The sequence below is a fragment of the Martes martes genome (assembly GCF_963455335.1).
Source record: "Martes martes genome assembly, chromosome: 5".
NCBI classification, from domain to species: domain Eukaryota; kingdom Metazoa; phylum Chordata; class Mammalia; order Carnivora; family Mustelidae; genus Martes; species Martes martes.
In genome coordinates this window covers 123759031-123779100 of record NC_137892.1, presented here as the reverse complement: position 1 = coordinate 123779100, position 20070 = coordinate 123759031, and the positions used below count along the sequence as shown (strand labels likewise).

Below are 20070 nucleotides of genomic sequence, written 5' to 3'. Positions count from 1 at the left end.
CTCGCTGTCATTTTCAATCCTCAACATCTCTTCAACTGGAATGGAGGAAGGAGGAAAGAGGAAGGAGGGAGCACCTCGGGGTGTTTTAAAACCTAGGAGTAAGAAATGTCTCCTAGGATTGAGCCTTCTATCGGTTCTTCAGTTAGTTTAAAGCCCTATCCCCTGGCTCTGCTGGAGGACATTGCGCGTGCCTCCCCCTGCACTTTAGTGCCTAAAGAAGAGGGGGCAGCCTCATAGGTCCACAAGGACCCGCTCCCATTTCTGCCCAGACCTGCTTATGTCACTGTCGCCCGGAGCCTAGGGAGGAGAAGGAGGGTAAACTGCGCCCGCCCCTGAAATGCCAGCCGCCCTGCGATTGGCTACGGGACTCCGGGCCGGCCGCGGATTGGTCATCGCTGAGGGCTTGAAAGGTGGCTGAGGGCATCGGACCCCTCAGACGGCGGTGGCCCGGGATCAGACAGCGTCTCCGGCGAGCCCGAGACGCGCCCCGTGCCCGCCATGGCCCGGCTGTTGCGGGCGTCCTGCCTTCTCTCCCTGCTCCTGGCTGGCTTCGTCCCGCCGAGCCGGGGGCAGGAGAAGTCGAAGGTGAGTGAGCCTTAGGGGTGGGGGCTCGGCGGGACGAACAGAGCCTCCCAGGTGTCCGTCTGTCGGTGGCGAGGCATCCATCTTCCCGGGCTCCCCTCCAAGAGGGGCAACACCTGGTGCGAGGACCTTAACCCCGGTTCCTCCCTCTCCGCCTCCGGGACCCCCGCCCGGCGCGCCCCTCTCTTCGCAATTTTATCTATGGGAGATCTGGGTGCCCTGGGTGGGCAGAATGAATAGGGAGGAGAGTCACCCTCACCGAGTTGACCCCGTCTGCCCCACAGCTGCCTCAGTGTCGCCTTGCTACGGGCATGCCAAGCCGGTCCCCAGCTACTCCCCTCCAGGCGGGCCTGAAGTGGGCGGGGGCACAGAAAAAGGCCTAGAGACTCCGCATCTCTGCTGGCTGCGGAGGTTCCCAGGGGAGACTGACAGGCAAGGAGAAAGGGAAGGAGCTGGGTGGTCCCTGTCTTGGAGAATTACGGTGAGGGCTCTTCTAACCCAAGGATTAACGCAGGTAGAAATGCCCGCTTGGATTCCAGGGCGTTGGTAGAAGAGGCAGACATCCGTGACCGAAAGCACTCTGGATTGGCAGTGCACAGTCCCCAGGACATTGGCTAGATCCTCAATCCTTTCTGGGCCCCAGGTTGTCCATCTGTGGGCGGCTGGGGTGTGGGCGGGGCCGGGCGGGGTGGGGTGGGGTGGGGTGGGGAGGGGAGGGGAGGGAAGGGAAGGGAAGGTGGGGGGTGCACAAGGAAGCTGATGGTTTCCCGGGAATGCTTGGGGAAGCTGCAAAATCCACCTGCTGCTCTGTGAAGGTGTGTTCTGGGGCAGCTTCCCCACCCGCCACCCACTGTCCATAGCCCCTGGAGCAGACCTGGTAGCTGGAGAAAGTTGGGGACTGCCAGCTCACAGGAGAGGTGGCGTTCTCCTGAGCCTCTGTCTATCCCCAGCAGAGTGTGTGACCCTTAGCTAGAGTGGGGATGCTGAAGCCAGGAGTGGAGTGACTCAGCCTGCTCATCTCCTAGGATAGTACATGCCAGAATGGGCCCAGTAGACCTCTCTTCTTCCCCAGGGTGGGAGGCAGAAGCCTTTGGGTAGAGACCCAAAGAGAGAGATTTTGTCTCCACTCTCCCAACACACATAACACATACACAGAGACACAGACACACACACACATACACACACACACATACACACCCTACATGCTTGTATAAGCTCAAGAGAAGCTTTGAGCTTCCGTCTTTCTAAAATCTTCTGGGTCTTTAAGATCTTAGGAGTCCGTAATCCTATTTCCAAAGTTCTATCCACTGTCCAATTAGCCCATTCGAAGCACAGAGTTCCTTCTGTATGTGTCTATCCCCCCATCCTGTCCTGTCCTCCGCTAAATCCTATTCAGTCTGTTTCTCTTTGGAGTAATCTCTTTGGAGTCGATGGTTATAAAGGCATTTCTACACCTCCTCCTTTGTATCCAGCCCTGTTCATTATCCTCAACTCAAAGACATTTTCCAGGTTAGGGATGGGACTGAGTGTGGTGTGGGGTAGAGCTGGGGGTGGGCAGGCCAGCAGCATGGAGTCAGTCCTTTACTCTCAGTCTAGGGAAAGCCAGAGAAGATTGGGCCCTGACTCGAGAAGGCTGGAGGTAAGAAGGTAGATCCCATGAATAACTCATCATAGCTCTGTGTTATTTGCAGAACTCTGGGGAAGGAAAAGGATTCAAAGAGAACAGGGTGGGTATGTCTAGAAAAATCTCAGGGTGAGGTATGATCCTATCAGAGGCAGCCGATTAGCACTTGCTGACTAACGATGGTCTGGGCATGCCCATCTCTCCTCCCAGGGCCTTAGAGTCGAGATGTCCTAGGTCCGGATTCTAAGACTCAACCACCTACCTTACCTCCAACTCCAGGGCCAAGGGATAGGATGGCGGGGCACGTGAGGAATGGGATGGGCAGTAGGTGACCTTCTCGGAGGGATGTCTGCTTCCTCCCAGTTCAAAGGGAGGATCCAGATAATGAAGGAAATCCTCCTTTCCTTGCTGTGTTGCATCTCCAGTCCAGCTTTAAGCTACTCAGGCTCCCTGTCCTTGCTGTGCAGAAGGACTCTGCAGAAGCTGGAGAGGGTAATGACCGCTGACGTGCACGAGATCCTAGTAACCGCTGGTTTCTAGGTGACTCAACCAGGCAGAGAGAATCATGGAACCACAGGCTGACAGAGATGTAGAGCCCTTAAGACAACACTGACTCTGAGCCCATCTGACAGGCGAGCCGCCAGAGCCCACAGAAAGGAAAGGAGGGGTCATGGTCAGAGTCACCACTGATGGTGTCTGAACCCACAGCCCTGGGCTCAGTGGCCCCAGCAGACAGCTTGGAGGCTCTGTCCTCATTGCTTCTCCCCAGAGACACCTTGCAGCAGCCTCCTCTTTCCCCTGGCTGGAGATCCTCAAAGCCCTCTTCACGATAACGGAGGACCCTCAGGGCCTTTCCCCGTAGCCGCTGGCAGAATAATCACTATCTCCTGATATGGGGATTTCTCTCCTCGAGGCTTTCAAGACTGTTCTGATCTGCGCAGAGATTCGCACATCTGTTTGGGGAGGCAGGTGGCATTATCCTTGCCTGTCAGCCACCTGAGGCTCCCAGAGTGAAAGTGACTCACTCCCCCAGGGCCACAGAGCCAGCAAAGACTAAAAAGCCAAGCCTAGCGAGAGGAGAGTCCCCTCACCCCACCCCCATCCTGAAGCTGTGTTCAGAAGCAGATTGTCCTGTTTACAAGCTTCTGTTATTTGGACAACCTGTTGAAGGCTTTTGTTCTCATCAGTTCCCAGAATTTGCCTTTGGATCAGGGTGGAGGGGAAGAGCTGGAGGGGCAAGCTGGGAGGCCTTGCCTTCTCTGGCTGCTAGACCTCCGCGGCCAGTGGGCTGGGTGTGCTGTGCCCTGGTTGTTTGTGTTCAATGGTGGAACTGACCCAGCTAGGGCCAGGGAGGCAGGGGCTAGAGGAATGTGGAGCTTAGGTTTCGGACCTGCCTCTGGCACCCGCTGGAAGTCATGGGGCATGGGCTGCCAGTCCCATGGAAAACGGAATTGGCACTGAGGCCGAGAAGAGAGATCGCAGCTCTCTGAGAATGGCTTGCCAGAGGGAGCCCTGTCTCACCTGGCTCAGCAGGCCTGTGACGTTTTCCAGGCTGTGGTGACTTTTCTACACCCTCCTGGGACCACACCCAGCCAACCAGATGACTCCCTTCACCTGGCTGGGCCCAGGTGCCTCACCTCAACAGCAAGCCTTCCAAGACCGATGGGGAGGAGAGGGTGTGGATTTGCTTCTCTGACTCCTACCGCCCGTCTCTCCTGATCTATAATGCCAGTTCATACTTCGTTTGTTTATTGTCTGGGTACCTGTCTCCTCCCCCATCATGGCCAGAGATGACCCAATATAACGCTGGCGAACACTTTCCTTTCCCCTCATGACTGCTGCTGATTGTGTGACTGACGCCGAGACACCCTTTCAAGAGTAGACCCAGGTTTTCGTCGCCTGTGCCAGAGCTGGGGTAGGTGGAGAGTGGAGTCCAGGCAATGCCCTGCTGGTTGGCACTGGTCCCACTCCTCCCCCTGCCCACTGCTGGTGATGCTGGCAAGCCATCATGGTTGAGCACGGCTGATCCAGTTCAAGGTTCTCATCTTATAAAAGAGGAAACTGAGGCCCAGAGAAGAGAAAGGGCTAGCCCCAGACCATACAGGGAGTTAGTGGCAGAGCTGGACATGGAATCCGCATCCCCACCTAAATCCATTGTCCACTACTTGTTCTAGAAGGTCACTTGTCGGGGGCGGGGGAGGGGCGCAGCAGCTGGGCACAGAGGAAGGCATACCCGTCATCCCAGCTACACACTTACAGGGAACATCTCCCATGGGCGAGGCCCTGTTGGTTTCCCCTTGCTGGCACACGGAATGCTCCAGGCAGGCCTCTTCCCTTCCTGGCTCCTCCTACTTCCCTATATTGTAGCATTGGCCTCAGCTTTCCAGTCCTCCATATCTGAATCACCCCTCTGCACATAGCCACTTCCTCCTTTCTGTTCAGTTCGTCCTTGGCAATGCTATCAGCCGGCCCACACTGTCCCCTGCCTGGCTGGCTGCAACAGTGGCCCCAGGAACCTCCAGGAGCAACCCGGAGTACGGCAACCTCCTGCCCCAGCACTGTCTCTCTCTGGGCCTGGCCAGTGTTTAGGCATTGGGCACGGGAGGCGATGGAATGGCCATGGAAGTAGGACAGCAGGGTTCCACACACCCAGCTGCTGATTAAGTGCTTTCATAAGCATTCCCTTGCCCAAGGAAATAGACCTTGGTTCTGGTCCAGTTCTAGTTCTTAGATTGGTCTTGGGTAAGTCACTCTCCCTGTTGGTATCTTTCATGATCTTGAAAACGGAGGTGCCCGGGTTCCCTTCTAGCCCTAACCGCTCCCCGGGACTGGTCTTCTTCTGTTCCAGACGGACTGCCATGCTGATGTGAGCGGCACCATCTATGAGTACGGAGCCCTCACCATCGACGGACAGGAGTACATCCCCTTCAAGCAGTACGCTGGCAAATACATCCTCTTTGTCAACGTGGCCAGCTACTGAGGCTTGACGGGCCAGTACGTTGGTAAGAGCCCACCCCTGCCCCCTGCTGTGGGGCTGTTTCTGCCAGTTAGGCACATTCTAATCACAGGAGCTTTTTTTTGGTGCAAGCAGGAAGGGGTGACTGAGATCACAAGATTCCAAGTCCTGTATGCCAACTCTACTGTCTTCCATATTTCAGTGAAGATGACTATATAAGCCTGACGTCTGACTGCCTTCAGACATGTTCTAGAAGATTCCCAGTAACCCTTCATCTCTGGGGACCCCAACTGCCCCAAAAGAGGAGGGATGGAAGACATTGGGTCTGTGCCTGGGGTGTTCTTCCAGGGGAGTAAGAAATGGTAGCTTTATCCTGATGAGAATTTCCCATCTGCCCTCAGCTCCATCGGCCCTAGTGCTTCTCTTGGCTCCTACCCGGAAACCGGGCAGTTAGATTGAGGCCCCGAGGACATGTGTCAGTGGCAATCCCAGGTGTTTGCCCCAGGTTTTGTGATCCTGGTATCCTCACTCCCCTCTGCTTAGCCAGGGCAGAGAAAACAGCCTGAGGGAACAGGCTGACCAGAGGCATCTGACACCACCCACAGGAAAATGCCATGGGGCTGAGATAGTCCGCTGGCAGGGTTTCGGGGGGAGCAAGGGCGACCTGACCCTGAATGTCTGCCTGGCCGTCTCAGGCAAATTCCCGGAAGCAGAGTGACAGTGGGCTGGATGGCCCAGTGGACTCTTGTCTAGAATCCTTCTTTCCAGACTTTGAAATAGAGCAGAGTGTGTTTGTGCAAGAGATGGGCTGGGTGCTGGCACTGAGGGAACTGGGAAGCTGGGCCAGGGCCTCCATTCGATTCCCAAACTGCCAGGAAGTCTTCTGCCTTCTGCCCAGGGATGTATGGCTCTTGCTCTAAGGGACTCAATCCTGAGAGTCCTGGAGGAGCCATTAGCTTACAGGCCCAGTGGCAGTGAGAAGCTGACTGGTTTCTGGTTTGAGAAAGCGTATTGCTTTCTCTCCGGACATCCAATGCAACCATACTGGAGTCAGGAGAATGGGGCTTGTAGCCCAGGATTGTCATGCTTGCTGAGCAATCTTCCCCCATCAGGCCCTGGTGATTTCAGCTCACAGTGGGTGAGCAGGTGGAGGGGTGCAGACAAGACATGGGTCCTTGATAGTCTCCCTTCATCTCTGCTTTCACCCTGGCCCAGAACTGAATGCACTACAGGAAGAGCTTGAACCGTTCGGTCTAGTCATTCTGGGCTTCCCCTGCAACCAATTCGGAAAACAGGAGCCGGGAGAGAACTCGGAAATCTTACCCAGCCTCAAGTGAGTGCTTGCTTGTTTGGTGTCCTGAGAAAGCACAGTCCCCTGTGCCCCAGCCGAGGAGCCAGGGATCTCTTGCATTGGCCCCTACTCATGATGGGTACTTAGCCACCAAGAACCATGCTCCCCTTCCAGGAACCCTGTTTGCTGGCATGAATGGAAGAGAGGTCGGAGACAGGGATGACTGCCTGCGTGTGCATGATGGGATGGTGGCAGGGCCAGGGGATGTGGTGGGGAGAGTGTAGGCAGGGGACATGGTTACTGAGAAGGTACCAAACCGGAAAAAGAAGCTTGCACACCTACACTATGCCTGTGCCCATTCAATTTTCAACAACTCTCACTGCCTGGTGTGGAATAAGATCCAGATTCCCAACATCCCCTCCCTGCTCAGTCCCTTCTTGTCATTTCTGAGCCCTAGGCCTATCTCTTTGGGACTCACATAAGAACATTCCTTGCAGGCATGTCCGACCAGGCGGGGGCTTTGTCCCCAATTTCCAACTCTTTGAGAAAGGGGATGTGAACGGGGAGAAAGAGCAGAAGTTCTACACGTTCCTGAAGGTGAGTGCGTAGCCACACCTGCGGGAGTCGCTGACCTGGCTCTGGACAGAGCTACAGCCACTCCCAGCTCCAGCCCTTGGGGAGACACAGCCCATGCCACACTCCCCCACCTCTGGGCCCCCGAGGGAATTTCCTGGCATCTATCATTCTAACCATCAAGCTTGGCAGACCCTAGGATCGCAACAGCACATTGTAGAGATAAGGCCCAAGCAGGGCCCCAGAAGGGACAAGCTGCTGGAGTCCTACAATCCGCTAGAGCCAAAGCTGGTCCTGGGATTCCATTTTCAACTCTCGAAACTGGTGCTCTTTGCTCAGTGCCAGGCTTCTCCTACCTTCCCCTCTACCCACTCCCGCAAGGCCTGGAGAGGGACAGTGGGAAGGGCCCCAAGCAGGGTTGACGCTCTTCTCATTCCTGCTGCAGAACTCCTGCCCTCCCACCTCAGAGCTCCTGGGCTCACCTGGCCGCCTCTTCTGGGAACCCATGAAGGTCCACGACATCCGCTGGAACTTTGAGAAGTTCCTGGTGGGGCCAGATGGTATACCCATCATGCGCTGGTACCACCGGACCACGGTCAGCACCGTCAAGATGGACATCCTGGCCTACATGAGGCGGCAGGCAGCTCTGGCGGTCAAGGGGAAGTAAACCAGGCCTGCCCCACCCCCTGTCCACCATGCGGGGGCTGGGGAGGGACTCCGTTCAGGAAGGGATCCATTTCTCCAACTAAGCCACACTCCCACCATAGACCCCTCACTATTACGCAAGGCCCCAACCTGACACAAACACGTGCAAACAGTTGTCTGTACTGCTGTGCATGTGGGCGTCTGCACACGTGCCTACAGGTGTGTGTGATGGTGTGTGTACAGGAGGGAACACCACCTGTGTCCACCTGCGTGAATACAGGGAACGCGTACCCTATGTGTACACACAGCTCTGTGCTATGGAGAGTGAGGGAGAACACCTCCCCTTTCTCTCCAGTTCTCTGTTCAGAAGAGAACCATCCACTTTCAGCTGAGCCCACGTTAAAACCAGCTCAAGCTCCAACTGTTCTGTTCTGACCTAGACCTCAACTTGGGGGCTGGCATCTCCCTTTGCCTCCAGATATCACCACCACTTAAGTGCCCAGAAGTTTCTGGGTCTACCACACTGCCCGATCTCCCTCCTCTCCACCATGCAGCCTCTCTCCTTCCTGAAGTTCCCTCTCGAGTCCCCTACCCTCCACTCCCGCTGTAGTGCTCCCCTAGAGCAGCCAAGGCAGACGTGAGAGCCAGGGCCATGTTCCTCTGTGTCAGGAATGGCATCTCCATGAAGGAGGGGCCCGAAGCCCTCATGGGCGGACCTCCCCTGAGCCTGTCTGAAGGGCCGGCCCTTAGTGCATTCAGGCTGAGGCCCCTGGGCAGGGATGCCACCCCTGCTTTTCTGGAGGACGTGCCCTTTCCCCTCACCCTAGTCCCTGGCATTAGACTCCTCCCTCCCTGTCTGCCCAGTAAAGGCCTTTCTGCAACAGCTGAGCCTACTGTGGTGCTTCCTCCTTGGGGCTGTCCTCACTGGGCTGGGTAGGGAGGGAGTTGGAGGGAGGAGAAAAGAAATGGAAGGAGTGCGTTGGGCCCCTGCTGTTTGGTTTCTACCTAGACCCCCTGTGCTTCTCTAACTTGGCATTTGGAGTTTACAAAAGCAGTTCCCATCCACACTCATTCCCTCCCGCAATTCTCCAGGATGCTGGGGCTGAGAGGAGGTAGTCCATGTGATGGGTGAGGAAACAGCCTCTCGGCCTTGCCCACTGCCTCCCAACATGTGAGGTCGCCTGACTCTCAGCCTAGACTTCTTCCACTGCCCCTGGGTGCCCCGCCCTTGGAGGAGGTCGGAGCAGAGCCCTGGGGAAATCTGCCAAGAGCCCTGGTGACCGTCTCGAGACTAGGGGGGGAATGGGGCACAGAAAGCAGCACTCTCAACTGGGGAGGGAACACTAGCCAGGCCATAAAAAAACACAAATCACAGAATACTGATCTTCAACTTGGATTTATGTCCAAGATTCGTGCAAACAGCTGGCCAGGGAGAGCCAGCCAGCCACCTTGATCTGGGCCTCTGGCGCCCCAAGCCTTCAATGTGGGGCCGAGGGTCTGCTAGCCTCACGGTGGGCCCCTCGGCACGGGTGGCTGGCGTGGCCTTCATCCCAGGCTGCCACGGCGCCGGCAAGGCTGCCGTGGGAGGGCCCTGTGACAGAACACTTGTCTTCTGCTTCTGGGAGCAAACCCGTTCTTCTTGCAGCTCCTCGGTGGGGAAGGCTTGGGCATGGGGCACGTCTTGTTACTACAGGGCTTGAAAGCAAAAATTCAACACACATGTGAATTGAACATGTTCCACGGAGGGGCTGGGACCACTTCCGGGGAAGTTTTGAAAGGGAAGGGTCTCAGCTGTACCCCACTCTTGAGACTGAAGTCCCCCAGTGATTCCACAGAGCATGGCAGGTCAAAGTTGGATGAGGCCTCTCTCCACTTGGTCCATGCTAGGCGGTGAGTTTCTCCTCGTGGCTCCAAAGGACGGGCCAAATGGAAGCCTACTGCGTGGAGCCTCTCCAGTCTGGAAATAGCTTAGGCTGGTCTGGGGCACAACCCAGGAGCCCCTCAGCCTCCTATCCAGCCAAGGCTCAGGCCACACAGGGAACATGGCCTCCAGTTTTTCAGCATCTGAGATCAGGTGGTCCTGCAAGACGGGGTGGAGCCAAGTGACAGAATCTGGTCTCACTGAGGCCTCTCATGGTCATTTTTCGTAGACTCTAAATAAAGAAAAATATTGAGGACTTTAGAAATGATGGGGTACAGTAGGTTTCAAAGGTCTATGGGGACCAGCAAGTAACAGTGGAAATCCCAGAGTTGAGGGCTGCCGAGTGTCAGGTTCTGGGCTAGGACATTAGGTACATTTGTCGTTCAGTCCTTCCCCAGTCCTATGAAGCCAGCAGATTATTTTTCCTTTATGGAGGAGGGAATAAGGGCGCAGAGAGATTTTTAAGTATTTGCCTAAAGTTCCAGATCTGTAAGTATTTGAGCTTAGCCCATTTGGCTCCAGATCCCAGAGTGGGAGCATATCTGGGGGAGGAGAGAGCCCTGCCCACTAGCTCCTTATCCCTGCAGCACCCCAGGGGCTCCACACAACCTTCAGGGCTCTGTTAGGAACCAGGAGAAAACGGCCGACCAGCCCAATGCCTCCTACCAACCACCAGCTCCTCCAAACCACACTGGCTCCCATCATCCTGCAGTGTCTGCTCACACACCTTCTGTGAGGGGCCCTTGACCTCCCAGCAGAGCCAGCTCTAGCTCAGCAAAGCCACAACCCGCAGGAAACACCTCTTTGTGCTGAGAAGGACTCAGCTCCCCGCTCCCCCCCCCACCCCCAAGGCAAGGCAGTGCCCTCTGCCCTGCAGAGCCCTGCAGGAAGCAAAGGCAGTCACCGGGGCCCTGGAGTCCCCCTCTGACTAGCAAACCGACCTCCGGTCCCCAGCTGTTGCTGGCCGGCACTATAACCGGATGGAGCTTTTCAAAATGCAGATCTGATCTGTCATGCCACTCTACTTTAAACATGTCTGAGGGTGGCCCATCATCTTTGGGATAAAGACCAGCCCCCGCCATTGTCTGCAGGTCCCCGCGGAGCCTGGCCTCGCCTACCTCCCCGCTCTTGCCTCGCCCGGCTTTCCTTCCCCACCTCGTCCTTGGCTTCTCCAGTCTTCTCTGGCCGCCTCTCAATCCTCCAGTTGGCTTTCCTTCTTCCCTCCCTCCCACCAGGGCCTTTGTACGTGTCATTTCTCTGCAAGGACATCTTCTACTGTCCTTTAGGCACTGAGGGTCTCGACTGCTAACATCGCTGCCCCCAGCCCAGGTCAGGCTCCTCTGCTATCTGCTCTCCTTCCTTCAGGGCACCTAAGTGCACTCGAATGCCTGTCTGTGTGATGTCTGTGTGTGCCTTTTACTCATTTCTTCCTCCCACACGAGGCAGTAAGCTCCTCAAGGGCAGGAACCATCGACTGTTTCTACCCACGTGGCTTCCCCAGCACCCGGCAGAGCGCCTGCCATTCAGACACCACACTTGGAAGAATGAATGAATGACTTTAACCCCCTCGCTCTGAGGTCACCTCCCCATCCTCTCCACCCTGTTTTGGAACATGAGGCCTCTCCTGCACCGAGAGCAGAAGGTAGTGACATCATCCCCAGACTGGGGCATTCCTGGCAGGTAAGAAGTTATCCCCCCCAGGGGAAGGAGAGACCTGGGACAAGGCCACTCTCACCTGGCTCCACAGGCCTGGCTGGGGGCGGGTCCATCACTTGGGAGCTCTGGTTGCGCATCCCGCTGCAGGGCGGCCGCCAGGTGTATTCTGGCTGCAACAGAAGTGGGGCTTAGTAGCCGATCACCGCCCTCAAAAATCCTAAGAGCAGCTACCACGCCAGCACAGCACTCAATACACGCTAATCCAGTGCACCTGAATCCTTACAACAACTCGGGCTGCCATCCCCATTTTACAGGTAAGGAAACAGGCTCAGAGGGGTTAAGAAACTTGCTGAAGGACATCTAGCCAAGAAGGTGGCCAAGCTTCGGTTCTAGGTCTCTACAACCCCCAAGCCAATCTCTTAAGCCCCGCCTCTGCTCCAGTGTAGACTGCCAAGAAAACGTGTGTAAGGACGGGGCAGAGCAGGAGACGCTGGACGAGAGGGCCAGGAAGGAGGCACTGCCATTGTCCAGGTGGGAGCGGGGATGCCGAACCAGGACCGTGGCAGAAGGATGGAGAGGGTGGGACAGGTGGCAGCAGCTCTTTGGAGAAAGAATGAAAAGCAAAATAAAAGGAAAGAAAGAAGGGAGTGGAGGGGAGTGGAAGGGAAACTGGAAAGGGGAAAAGAGAAGGAAAGCAAAGGAGAGACTGCATAGCTGAGGGCCTGGTACCTGGTTACAAGTGCAGGTTCCACGAAAAAGCAAACCCGAACTCTTGAGCCCCCGGTCTGCTTCCTGCCCTCCCTCTGAGCCTTTCCTGTCCTACACGAGAGACCCTGAGTAGCTTTGGGCTGGAGTCCTGCCTGGCTCTGGACGCAGCCCTCTGGCCTGCACACCACAGTGCTGTTCAGCCAAGAGCTAAGAATGCAGTCTCAGACCCCCCTCCCTTGACCCTGCCCTCTGCAAAGTGCATGGGTGGGGCTCTCATGTGTCCTGGAGTGAAGGGAGGGGGGGACACAGACTCACCAGGTGGAAGAGGCGTGAGTTTGGGAGTGGGGGTGGGTGCTCCATGGCCATGGGGGGCGGGGGGTAGCGGATCTGGGACCAGTCCTCATAGCCATGGTGTGGCACCATGGCTGGCATGGGCGCGTAGGCGTAGGGGTAGGCCCCGCACAGGTGCTCTGGGTGGGGCTCCACGTGGTAGTGCTCCGCTGAGGCCTGCAAGAAATGCTGATGTCTGGCTGTAGCCTGTCACAGGCCATCCCCAGTGATGCCCGTCTCGTTGTCCTTTCTCTACTTGGTATCTTAGTTCTCTGAAAGCTGGTATAGGGACACAGGTGGCTGGGTACTGGGACACAGGTGGCTTGTACCGGGACACTGGTGGCTGGAACAGGGGCGCAGGTGGCTGGTACAGGGACACAGGTGGCTGGGTACAAGGGAAAAAGTGGCTGGTACAGGACCACAAGTGGCTAGGTACCAGGACACAGGTGGCTGGGTACAGGTGCACAGGAGGCTGGTACAGGGGCACAAAATATCCACCGATGAAATGTGTTCTGAGCGCCTACTCCATACCAAGTATTGTTCGAAGTGCTTGACCTGCACTACCTCATTAATTAGCGGTACACCTGGGAAGATGCTGCCTCCCCCCTCAGACTATAGCTCCCTGAATAAGGTAAGACGAGGTAAGTGCTGCTTCCTCCCTCAAACCTCCTCACCTTTGCTTTCCTCTTCTGCTGTTTGAGGGCTTCTTTTGTCTTCTCCTCATCTTTGAATGCTTTTAGCTGAGAGGAGAAGGGAGGGAGAGAAGACTGTTGGCCCAGGAGCTTCCCGGCCAGGCGAGCAGCCCTGCGGGCTGACGGGCTGCGGCAGGGGGCCAGCACTCCTAGCGGCCCTCCTGGCCCAGCCCCGGGGAAGGAAGGCCCCCATGGAGCAGAGTACAGCTCCGGCTGGTGGCTGCAGGGGAGGCCTTCTCACCGTGCGTGGTCTGTACAGAGGTCAGGAGGGTTCACACAAGCCTCCTATTGCCCTAGGTCCCTATTAACATCCTTCAGTTCATTTCTGAGAGAGAGTGGGGGACTCTAACCATGGAGGCCGGGGTCAGAGGTCAGAGAGGAGACGGGACTTGCAGAGGTAGGCAGAGCTGGAAGGACCACGTGCATCCTGACCTCCAGTCTCACCAGGGCCCCGCCAAGCCGCACCCCCACCTCGTGAGGGCAGCCGGGTGCCCCTTCCCTGGTCAGCTGCTCTCACCTGGGCATTGGACAGGGTGACCTGGGCCTGTAGTCTCTCCACCTGCTTCTTCAGCTCTTCCTTCTCCTCATTCATGCGTTCTCGATCGCTGCGCTCCCTCTGGAAGTCCTCCTCAAAGATCTTCACCTGCAGGGGAACGGAAGGGAGGGGACGGAAAGGGAGGGTGAGGGAGGAGGGGCTCAGACTGCTCTGGCCTCCTGCTGCTGTCACCCCATCCTCACAGCCATTGTGAGGACTCTGGCTCCCACCTGCAAACAGAGAAGTTTCTGGTTCCCTCTATTTCATAATCTGGGCTTCAACATAGGGCTTTATTTAATTTTTATTTATTTATTTGAGAGAGAATGAGTGAGAGAGAGCATGAGAGGGGAGAGGGTCAGAGGGAGAAGCAGACTCCCCAAAGAGCTGGGAGCCTGATGTGGGACCCGATCCTGGAAGTCCGGGATCATGACCTGAGCCGAAGGCAGTCGCTCAACCAACTGAGCCACCCAGGCGCCCATAGGGCTTTATTTAAACAAGGTATCCGTGGCTTAAAAAAAAGGGGGGGGTCACAAGCCCCCCACCAGTTCCATCCCTTCATCTGCTAAGGCCCCCATGAGAGGTGAGGCCACGGGCCCGGAGCGTGGGGGCAAGACTGGGGGTCATCTCCTGGCTCCCAGGGGATCTACAGAACTCTCCCAAGGCTTCATGATGCCTTGTGGGCTCCCTGAGCCCACACTTTCACCTCCCAGGGAGGCCAGTGAGACGCTGGCCAGGTTAGACATGGTTTAGGGGGCTCCAAAGCATGGCATCAGATAGAAACACATGGGACAGCCCTAGCCTTGCCAATTTCCTTTCAGTCCTTCTGTGCCCCTCAAGGAGCAAGTCTCTATTTATGCTAGCATGTCTTTAGTATCTTTCCAGTACTTATGAATTTCCCTTCTCTTCCCTCAAAGGGGACTCAAGTTCAGTCTTCATCAGGCAAGCGTATCCAGTTAGAGTTTAGTAACAGTTTTTTGGGGTGCCTGGGTGGCTCAGTGGGTTAAGCCTCTGCCTTCAGCTCAGGTCATGGTCTCAGGGTCCTGGGATCGAGCTCCACATAGGGCTCTCTGCTCAGCGGGGAGCCTGCTTTCCCTTCTCCGTCTGCCTGCCTCTCTGCCTACTTGTGACGTCTCTCTGTCAAATAAATAAATAAAATCTTTAAAAAAACTGTTTTTCTTTTACTGTATTTCTTGCTTAGCAAAAAATAAAGTGTTTTTCATTTATAGCAGTGATATAAAATCCCTTTTTAAATACACTTATTGAAAGTGATGTATTTAAAATTTGTTACTTTTTAAAAGATTTTTATTTATTTATTTGACAGATAGAGGGAGAATGCAGATGCACAAGCAGGGGAAAGGCAGAGGGAGAAGGAGAAGCAGGCTCCCCACTGAGCAGAGAGCCTCATGTGGGGCTTGATCCCAGGACCCTGGGATCATAATCTGAGCTGAAGGCAGATGCTTAACTGAGCCACCCAGGCACCCCTAAAATTTATTTTTAAAATATTAAGTAAATAATAGCACAGCCGGGGTATAGAGACGGTTAACTCAAAAAGGGGACAGAAGAATGACCTAGTTAGGGACATAGTGCCGGAAAGGATAAACCTATAACCAGACAGGGGTCCTGGCCAGCAGCCAGAATGTGGACTACTAATTAGAGCTTCCAAGGGATTCCAAGCCCATTGCGGGTCCTCAGGAATGCTCCAGCTCCAGACTCAGCACCTCCTATCTGACCTCCTCTTCTTGGACTCACCTGCTGTTTCAGCAATTCGTTCTGCGTGACCAGCTCCTGTTTCCGTAGGAGGCCACCAGCTCCTTCTGGGCCCCCAAATGCTGCTGGCGGAGAGGAGGGGGAGGCCTGGATGCTTAGGGCTTCCTCCAGGGCCTGGGATTGGGAAGAAAGGAGACAGGCCCATCAGCAGAAGCCCTGGAAGTCCGGCCCCGTTGGAGAGGTCACCTTCAGGGACCTTCCTGACATGAGTGACGATAGTAACTGCCACCACCAGTACTATCTACTAAGGGCTACCCTATTTGTTTATACCACACACATCATTTTGTCGGATCCTCTCCACGGTCCTATGAAGAAAAGACGATGACCATCACCCCCATTTGACAGATGTGAAAACTGAGGTTCAGAAAACTGTGATGTGATGTGTCCAAAGTCACACAACTTAGAAGCAGGCTAAATCGGGGGGGGGGGGGTCCTCACACAGAAGGGAGAATGTCCCCTTCCCTGAGCAGGGGCAGCTCACTTCCCAGCACCCAGACCTAGAGAGAATATTAAGCCCCTCGGGAAAGGTTCCATGTCCTCAACTTGCCTTGCCCTCAGATTCTTTAGCTTTCCAAACCCGTGGCTCTCAAGCCGAGCTTTCTGCCCCCAGCTATTCTGTAGTTAGATTACATTAGAATTTAATTTTGACTTATTTAATATTTTGTCTTTCTAAGCCTGAAAACAGGCTGAAACATCACCAAACAACATTCTGAAAACAGAAAAGCACCCTTCTTCCACCATGCTCACAAAATCCTTTCCTTTTACGGAAGCACTGGGCTCAGAGCTTCTTGAAAGAGCTCTGTTAATGGGGTTCCCCTTCAGCAAAGTTAGTGTGTTACTTGAGGACTCTGGAACCCCGCTCAGGACCTGCCACGCTTGTCACCACGTAGACTTTAGCCCCCAGCGCGGTGGGGCTTCTGCTCGCCATGCGTTAGCAGCACCCACAGTGCCTCCCTAGGCAGTGGGGGGATGAAGAAAACCTCCCCCAGTGTGGACTTGGGCCCTGGTTAGTCTTCTTGACTCTCCCAGAAACCCATGGCAAGTGCTGAGCTGAGAGTGAGCCCTGGCCACTGCAAGGGCAAGTTATGGAGCCACTCTATCCTCCTGTTCCATCTGCCTATTTTTCAGATGAGAAGACTGAGGTCCAGGCACAGGGAGAGACTTGCCAGAGGTCACAAGCAAAGCAGGTCACTTGCCTTGCATCGGTCACCCACACGTGTCTGTCTCCCGCTATCAGGGAAACCCAGAGGGCAGTGACCCAGCCTGAGTGACCTCTAGGGTCCAGTACCATGCACAATACCACACTCTGATTTAGGTCCCCAAGGCCCCCAGCTTGGGACAGGTCATTCTTTTCCCTGAGAACAGGTCCCACGGTTCCCCACACTTGGCAAAATCAATGCTTATCAAATCCCAAAACCAAACAGAAAGGGCTCCCCTAGCAGGGTTGGGGCCCAGTAAATATGCCAAACTCAGGCCAGCCCGTGCTGTGGGCAAGGTCAGGAGGCGGGGGGAAGGAAGACAAACAAGAAAGGAGGCAAAGATGAACCACAGACAACTCCAGGCTTTCGGAGAATGTTTCCCTTCAAAGCTTCCTCCTTTAGCTTGCTCCTTTAACCCCCGTGCTGGAAGGTGGGCAGGGCTGGAAGGTGTCCATCCAGGGTCCAGATGGCAAAACAGAGGCCCGGGAGAGGCTGGAGTGGCTAAGCTGGGACTAAAACCAGCTCCAGAGCCAGTCTCACTGCTACCCACTTGCCTGGGCTCAAAGCAGCAGGCCTCAGCTTTAAAATCCAGCCTCCACCCAGATGCCCCGTCTCCCTGGGTCCTGATTCTCGAGGGCAGGAACCCTGGGGCCTCTGCTCACCCCTCCCTTCAGCAGGCGTTTCCTGAGCATGGGCTTGATGCCAGACACTGTACCGCGTGCTGGGGGCACACAGGCCGGTGAAGAGGGGCACCTCCCCCTGCTGGAGGGGAAGACAGAGCAGCAAACAGGTCACCAAAGGAGATGCACAGCGCCCACCTTGTTGAGCCTCTGGATCTCCTTTTCCTGGTATTCCCGCTGCCTCGTGAGTGGGCTCAGCTGATCCTGCAGGTGCTTGACCTTCTGGCGCAGCTCCTTGGCCTCTGCTGTCAGCTGCTCCTTGTTGGTCTGCGGGGAACACAGGGCTGATCAGCAGGTGCCCCTCTGGGAGGCCTGAACTCCTTGTCCCACCTGCCCCGCACCTCGGTCAGCCAGGCCTCCTCTCTGCCTCTCCCTCAGCAGTCCCCAGTGCACGCGTGAAGACACCAAGCAGGGCATCAGAGCCCTAACGTCTGAACATCCTGTCCTCAAGGAAAAGGCAGCCCGGTTCAGTGAAAGACTCTGGGTTCTGATCCCAGCAACCCTGCCAATGAGCTGAGACCCTGGCCACTGTCACAGTACTCTCTGGTCTATGCTCCCCTATCTGCCACAGGTTGGGGGCTCTTCACACGAGCCACGGATGGGTGTCAGGAGGTCTGCGAGCCCCAAAATGGGATGCAAAATTTTGCCTGTGTAATTTTCTAGGGATTAGAGCCATAGTTTCCTCCAGATTCACACTGGCGTCTTCTGTGATGCACAGAAGTGATCAAACCACTGAGACTATCTAAAGGATCTCTTAACTCTTACAGTCTCTAGGAGAGAGCCTAGGAGAGAAGACACTTAAAGAAATAAATGCAGCATAAAAGGTAGAGTGTTCCTCCACAGAGAAACAAACTACTATGAGGTGAAAAGAAAGGGCACCACAGCTGAGAAGAAACCAGGGAGGGCTTCCAGGTGCAAGCCCCGCTCCCACACCCACTATGGGACAGGCAGGACTCCTTCACTGCAGAGGGCCACAGCTGGACTGGCCTTTGGGGAGCATCAAGTCCTAATCCTTTGATGTGATGGGAAATGACTGTCCAGAGAGGGGAGGTGACCCCACCACACAGTGAGCTGGGGCTAGAAGCCAGGTCTCCTAATTCTGGTTGGTGCTCCCTCTCCCCTTGCAAGTCAAAGGAAGTGTTTCAAATAAGGGAGGTCAGCCAGAGATCGGGGAGGGCAGCCTTGGGCAGACCTTGTGGGAAGGGTCTGGGCTCCCACTGAGGGGCTCCAGGATTAGCATGGCCTCTGTCACCATGTGTCCTTAACACAGGGCCACCTCCTCCCAGCTAACAGGGAGGACTGTCCCATCCCATGGACTCGTCTCACCCATCGATGTAAGCCAGGGGAAGGGGCCAAAGAGCCAGGGGTCTGGTAGACAGTCACAGATGTGACTGCCCTCGGGGAATAGACAGGCATTGTCCTCCCTAACACACACATTCAAGACAAGAGGTGGTCACTGAGGCAGGCTGAACCCTCAGATAAAGCCCCTGGGGTCACACGTTGAAAGAGGGAACTGTGAAATGCAATCCGTGTTGAAAATGGCCATTTTTAAGTGAGGTAAAAGCAGCCTGTGCCCAGTTCCCATGAAGGGAAAGACACAATGACTTGAATACAAACTTCCAAGAGTCTGGGGTTCCCAGTGGCCTTTCCTCTTTAAGCTGTCCCAGGGTCCTGGAAAGTCTTGGCTGTTATCAGTCACGCACTGATGGCTCAGACAAGATTTCTTCAGGGGACCTGCTCCTGGCCCCGCTCAGACCAGACATGGCTCCCCTTTATGCCCTCCCCTCACTCCCTGGAACTTCTCCTGTGATATTTGAACACACTTGTTCCTATTTGCTTCTGTAATGACTTGTTTCCCGTTTCTTCCCCACCCGCTGATCTGTTCCCCGCTGAGTCTCAGTGCCCAGCACGGCGCCAAGTGCACGCTCTGCTGAACAGCGGCTAGACAGTGAAGAAAGGGAGCTCTGTCTAATATTTTAGGGCCCCCTTCCCGCCCCGCTCCAAACAGCCGTCACTACTCTAAACACTCAGCTGCACCCACTCCCAGCAAGCACCCGAGCAGCCTGCATGTGTCTCTTTTATACTCTATGCTTCCCTGTATGGTTCCCCAGTCTGCAACATTTTAATTAAACAAATCATTTAATTAAACAAAAAGCTCTCCTGCATGCAAACATGAAAACAGGGGAAGCAATAGCTAATCCAATCTCCTCAATTTTCAGATGGGAAACTGAGGTACAGGGAAAGAAAGTGCTTTTGCCTGTGGCCACACAGCCCTTAGCGCTAGAGCCAGAGCTGGGACCCCCAGGCCTCCCGACTCTGCCCCCCCACCACCACTGTCTGTTTACTACACTGAGCTCTCAGCTACTAAGGTGGGGGAGAGAGGCCTCACGAGCTGAACCTGCAGGGCCAGCAGTCAACTTGCCTCCTCCATTTCGATCTTAGACTTGGCCAGGAGGAGCTTTCGGTCAAAGTCACGCTGCTTCTGTTCTCGCTCGGCCTCCAGGTCAGTCACCTGCTTCTGGAGGTCCGCCAGCTTCTGGCGCAGCTCAGTGATCTAGGTTCAAAGGCAGAGACAGGAGTGCGTGAGGGAAGGGGTGAACCTGCAAGGTTCAAGGCTCCTGAGAAGGAAGCAGAGGGTGGAGACCGGGGAGGTCCCGAGAGCACAGCCAGGCACCTGGGGCTCCGCCGTGAGTCCCCATCACCCCACACTACCTTCTGCTCGTACTGCTGCTTCATAGACCGGAAATGCTGGTCCCACTGCTTGTTCACTTCGAGCAGCTGTGGGGAGAGACTGGGGTTAGCAGGAGATAGGCAGCGAAGGCACAAAGAGGGACAACTGCACACAGACTGGCTGTCACAGTGCGTGCAGTGTGTGTGGGAGAACGGTGGTCACGGATGCTCTGCCTCGATC

The 20070-nt window shown here is 55.5% G+C and overlaps 2 protein-coding genes across 3 annotated transcripts in view; one reads left to right on the top strand and one right to left on the bottom strand.

The window, feature by feature from the left end:
* The first annotated feature begins 282 nt into the window (after positions 1 to 282).
* GPX3 (glutathione peroxidase 3) lies at positions 283 to 8554 on the top strand. The gene is made up of 5 exons (XM_080805015.1): positions 283 to 585; positions 5055 to 5208; positions 6378 to 6495; positions 6951 to 7050; positions 7472 to 8554. The coding sequence occupies exons 1-5, from the start codon at positions 499 to 501 to the stop codon at positions 7691 to 7693; spliced, it is 681 nt and encodes a 226-aa protein (XP_080661141.1). The 5' UTR covers positions 283 to 498; the 3' UTR covers positions 7694 to 8554.
* A 495-nt stretch (positions 8555 to 9049) lies between these two features.
* The window catches only part of TNIP1 (TNFAIP3 interacting protein 1), a 43662-nt gene continuing 32641 nt past the window's right edge, over positions 9050 to 20070 (bottom strand). Inside the window, exons 10-18 of one of the 2 annotated variants that reach the window (XM_080803334.1) lie at positions 19872 to 19937; positions 19582 to 19713; positions 17298 to 17426; positions 15263 to 15394; positions 13496 to 13621; positions 12961 to 13026; positions 12272 to 12463; positions 11328 to 11418; positions 9050 to 9824 (exon numbers count right to left, since the gene is read on the bottom strand). In XM_080803334.1, coding sequence (XP_080659460.1) covers positions 9790 to 9824; positions 11328 to 11418; positions 12272 to 12463; positions 12961 to 13026; positions 13496 to 13621; positions 15263 to 15394; positions 17298 to 17426; positions 19582 to 19713; positions 19872 to 19937 — 969 coding nt within the window. In that variant the 3' untranslated portion in view covers positions 9050 to 9789. The remainder of the gene's footprint in view (positions 9825 to 11327; positions 11419 to 12271; positions 12464 to 12960; positions 13027 to 13495; positions 13622 to 15262; positions 15395 to 17297; positions 17427 to 19581; positions 19714 to 19871; positions 19938 to 20070) is intronic. The other variant, XM_080803335.1, reaches the window with a different exon arrangement.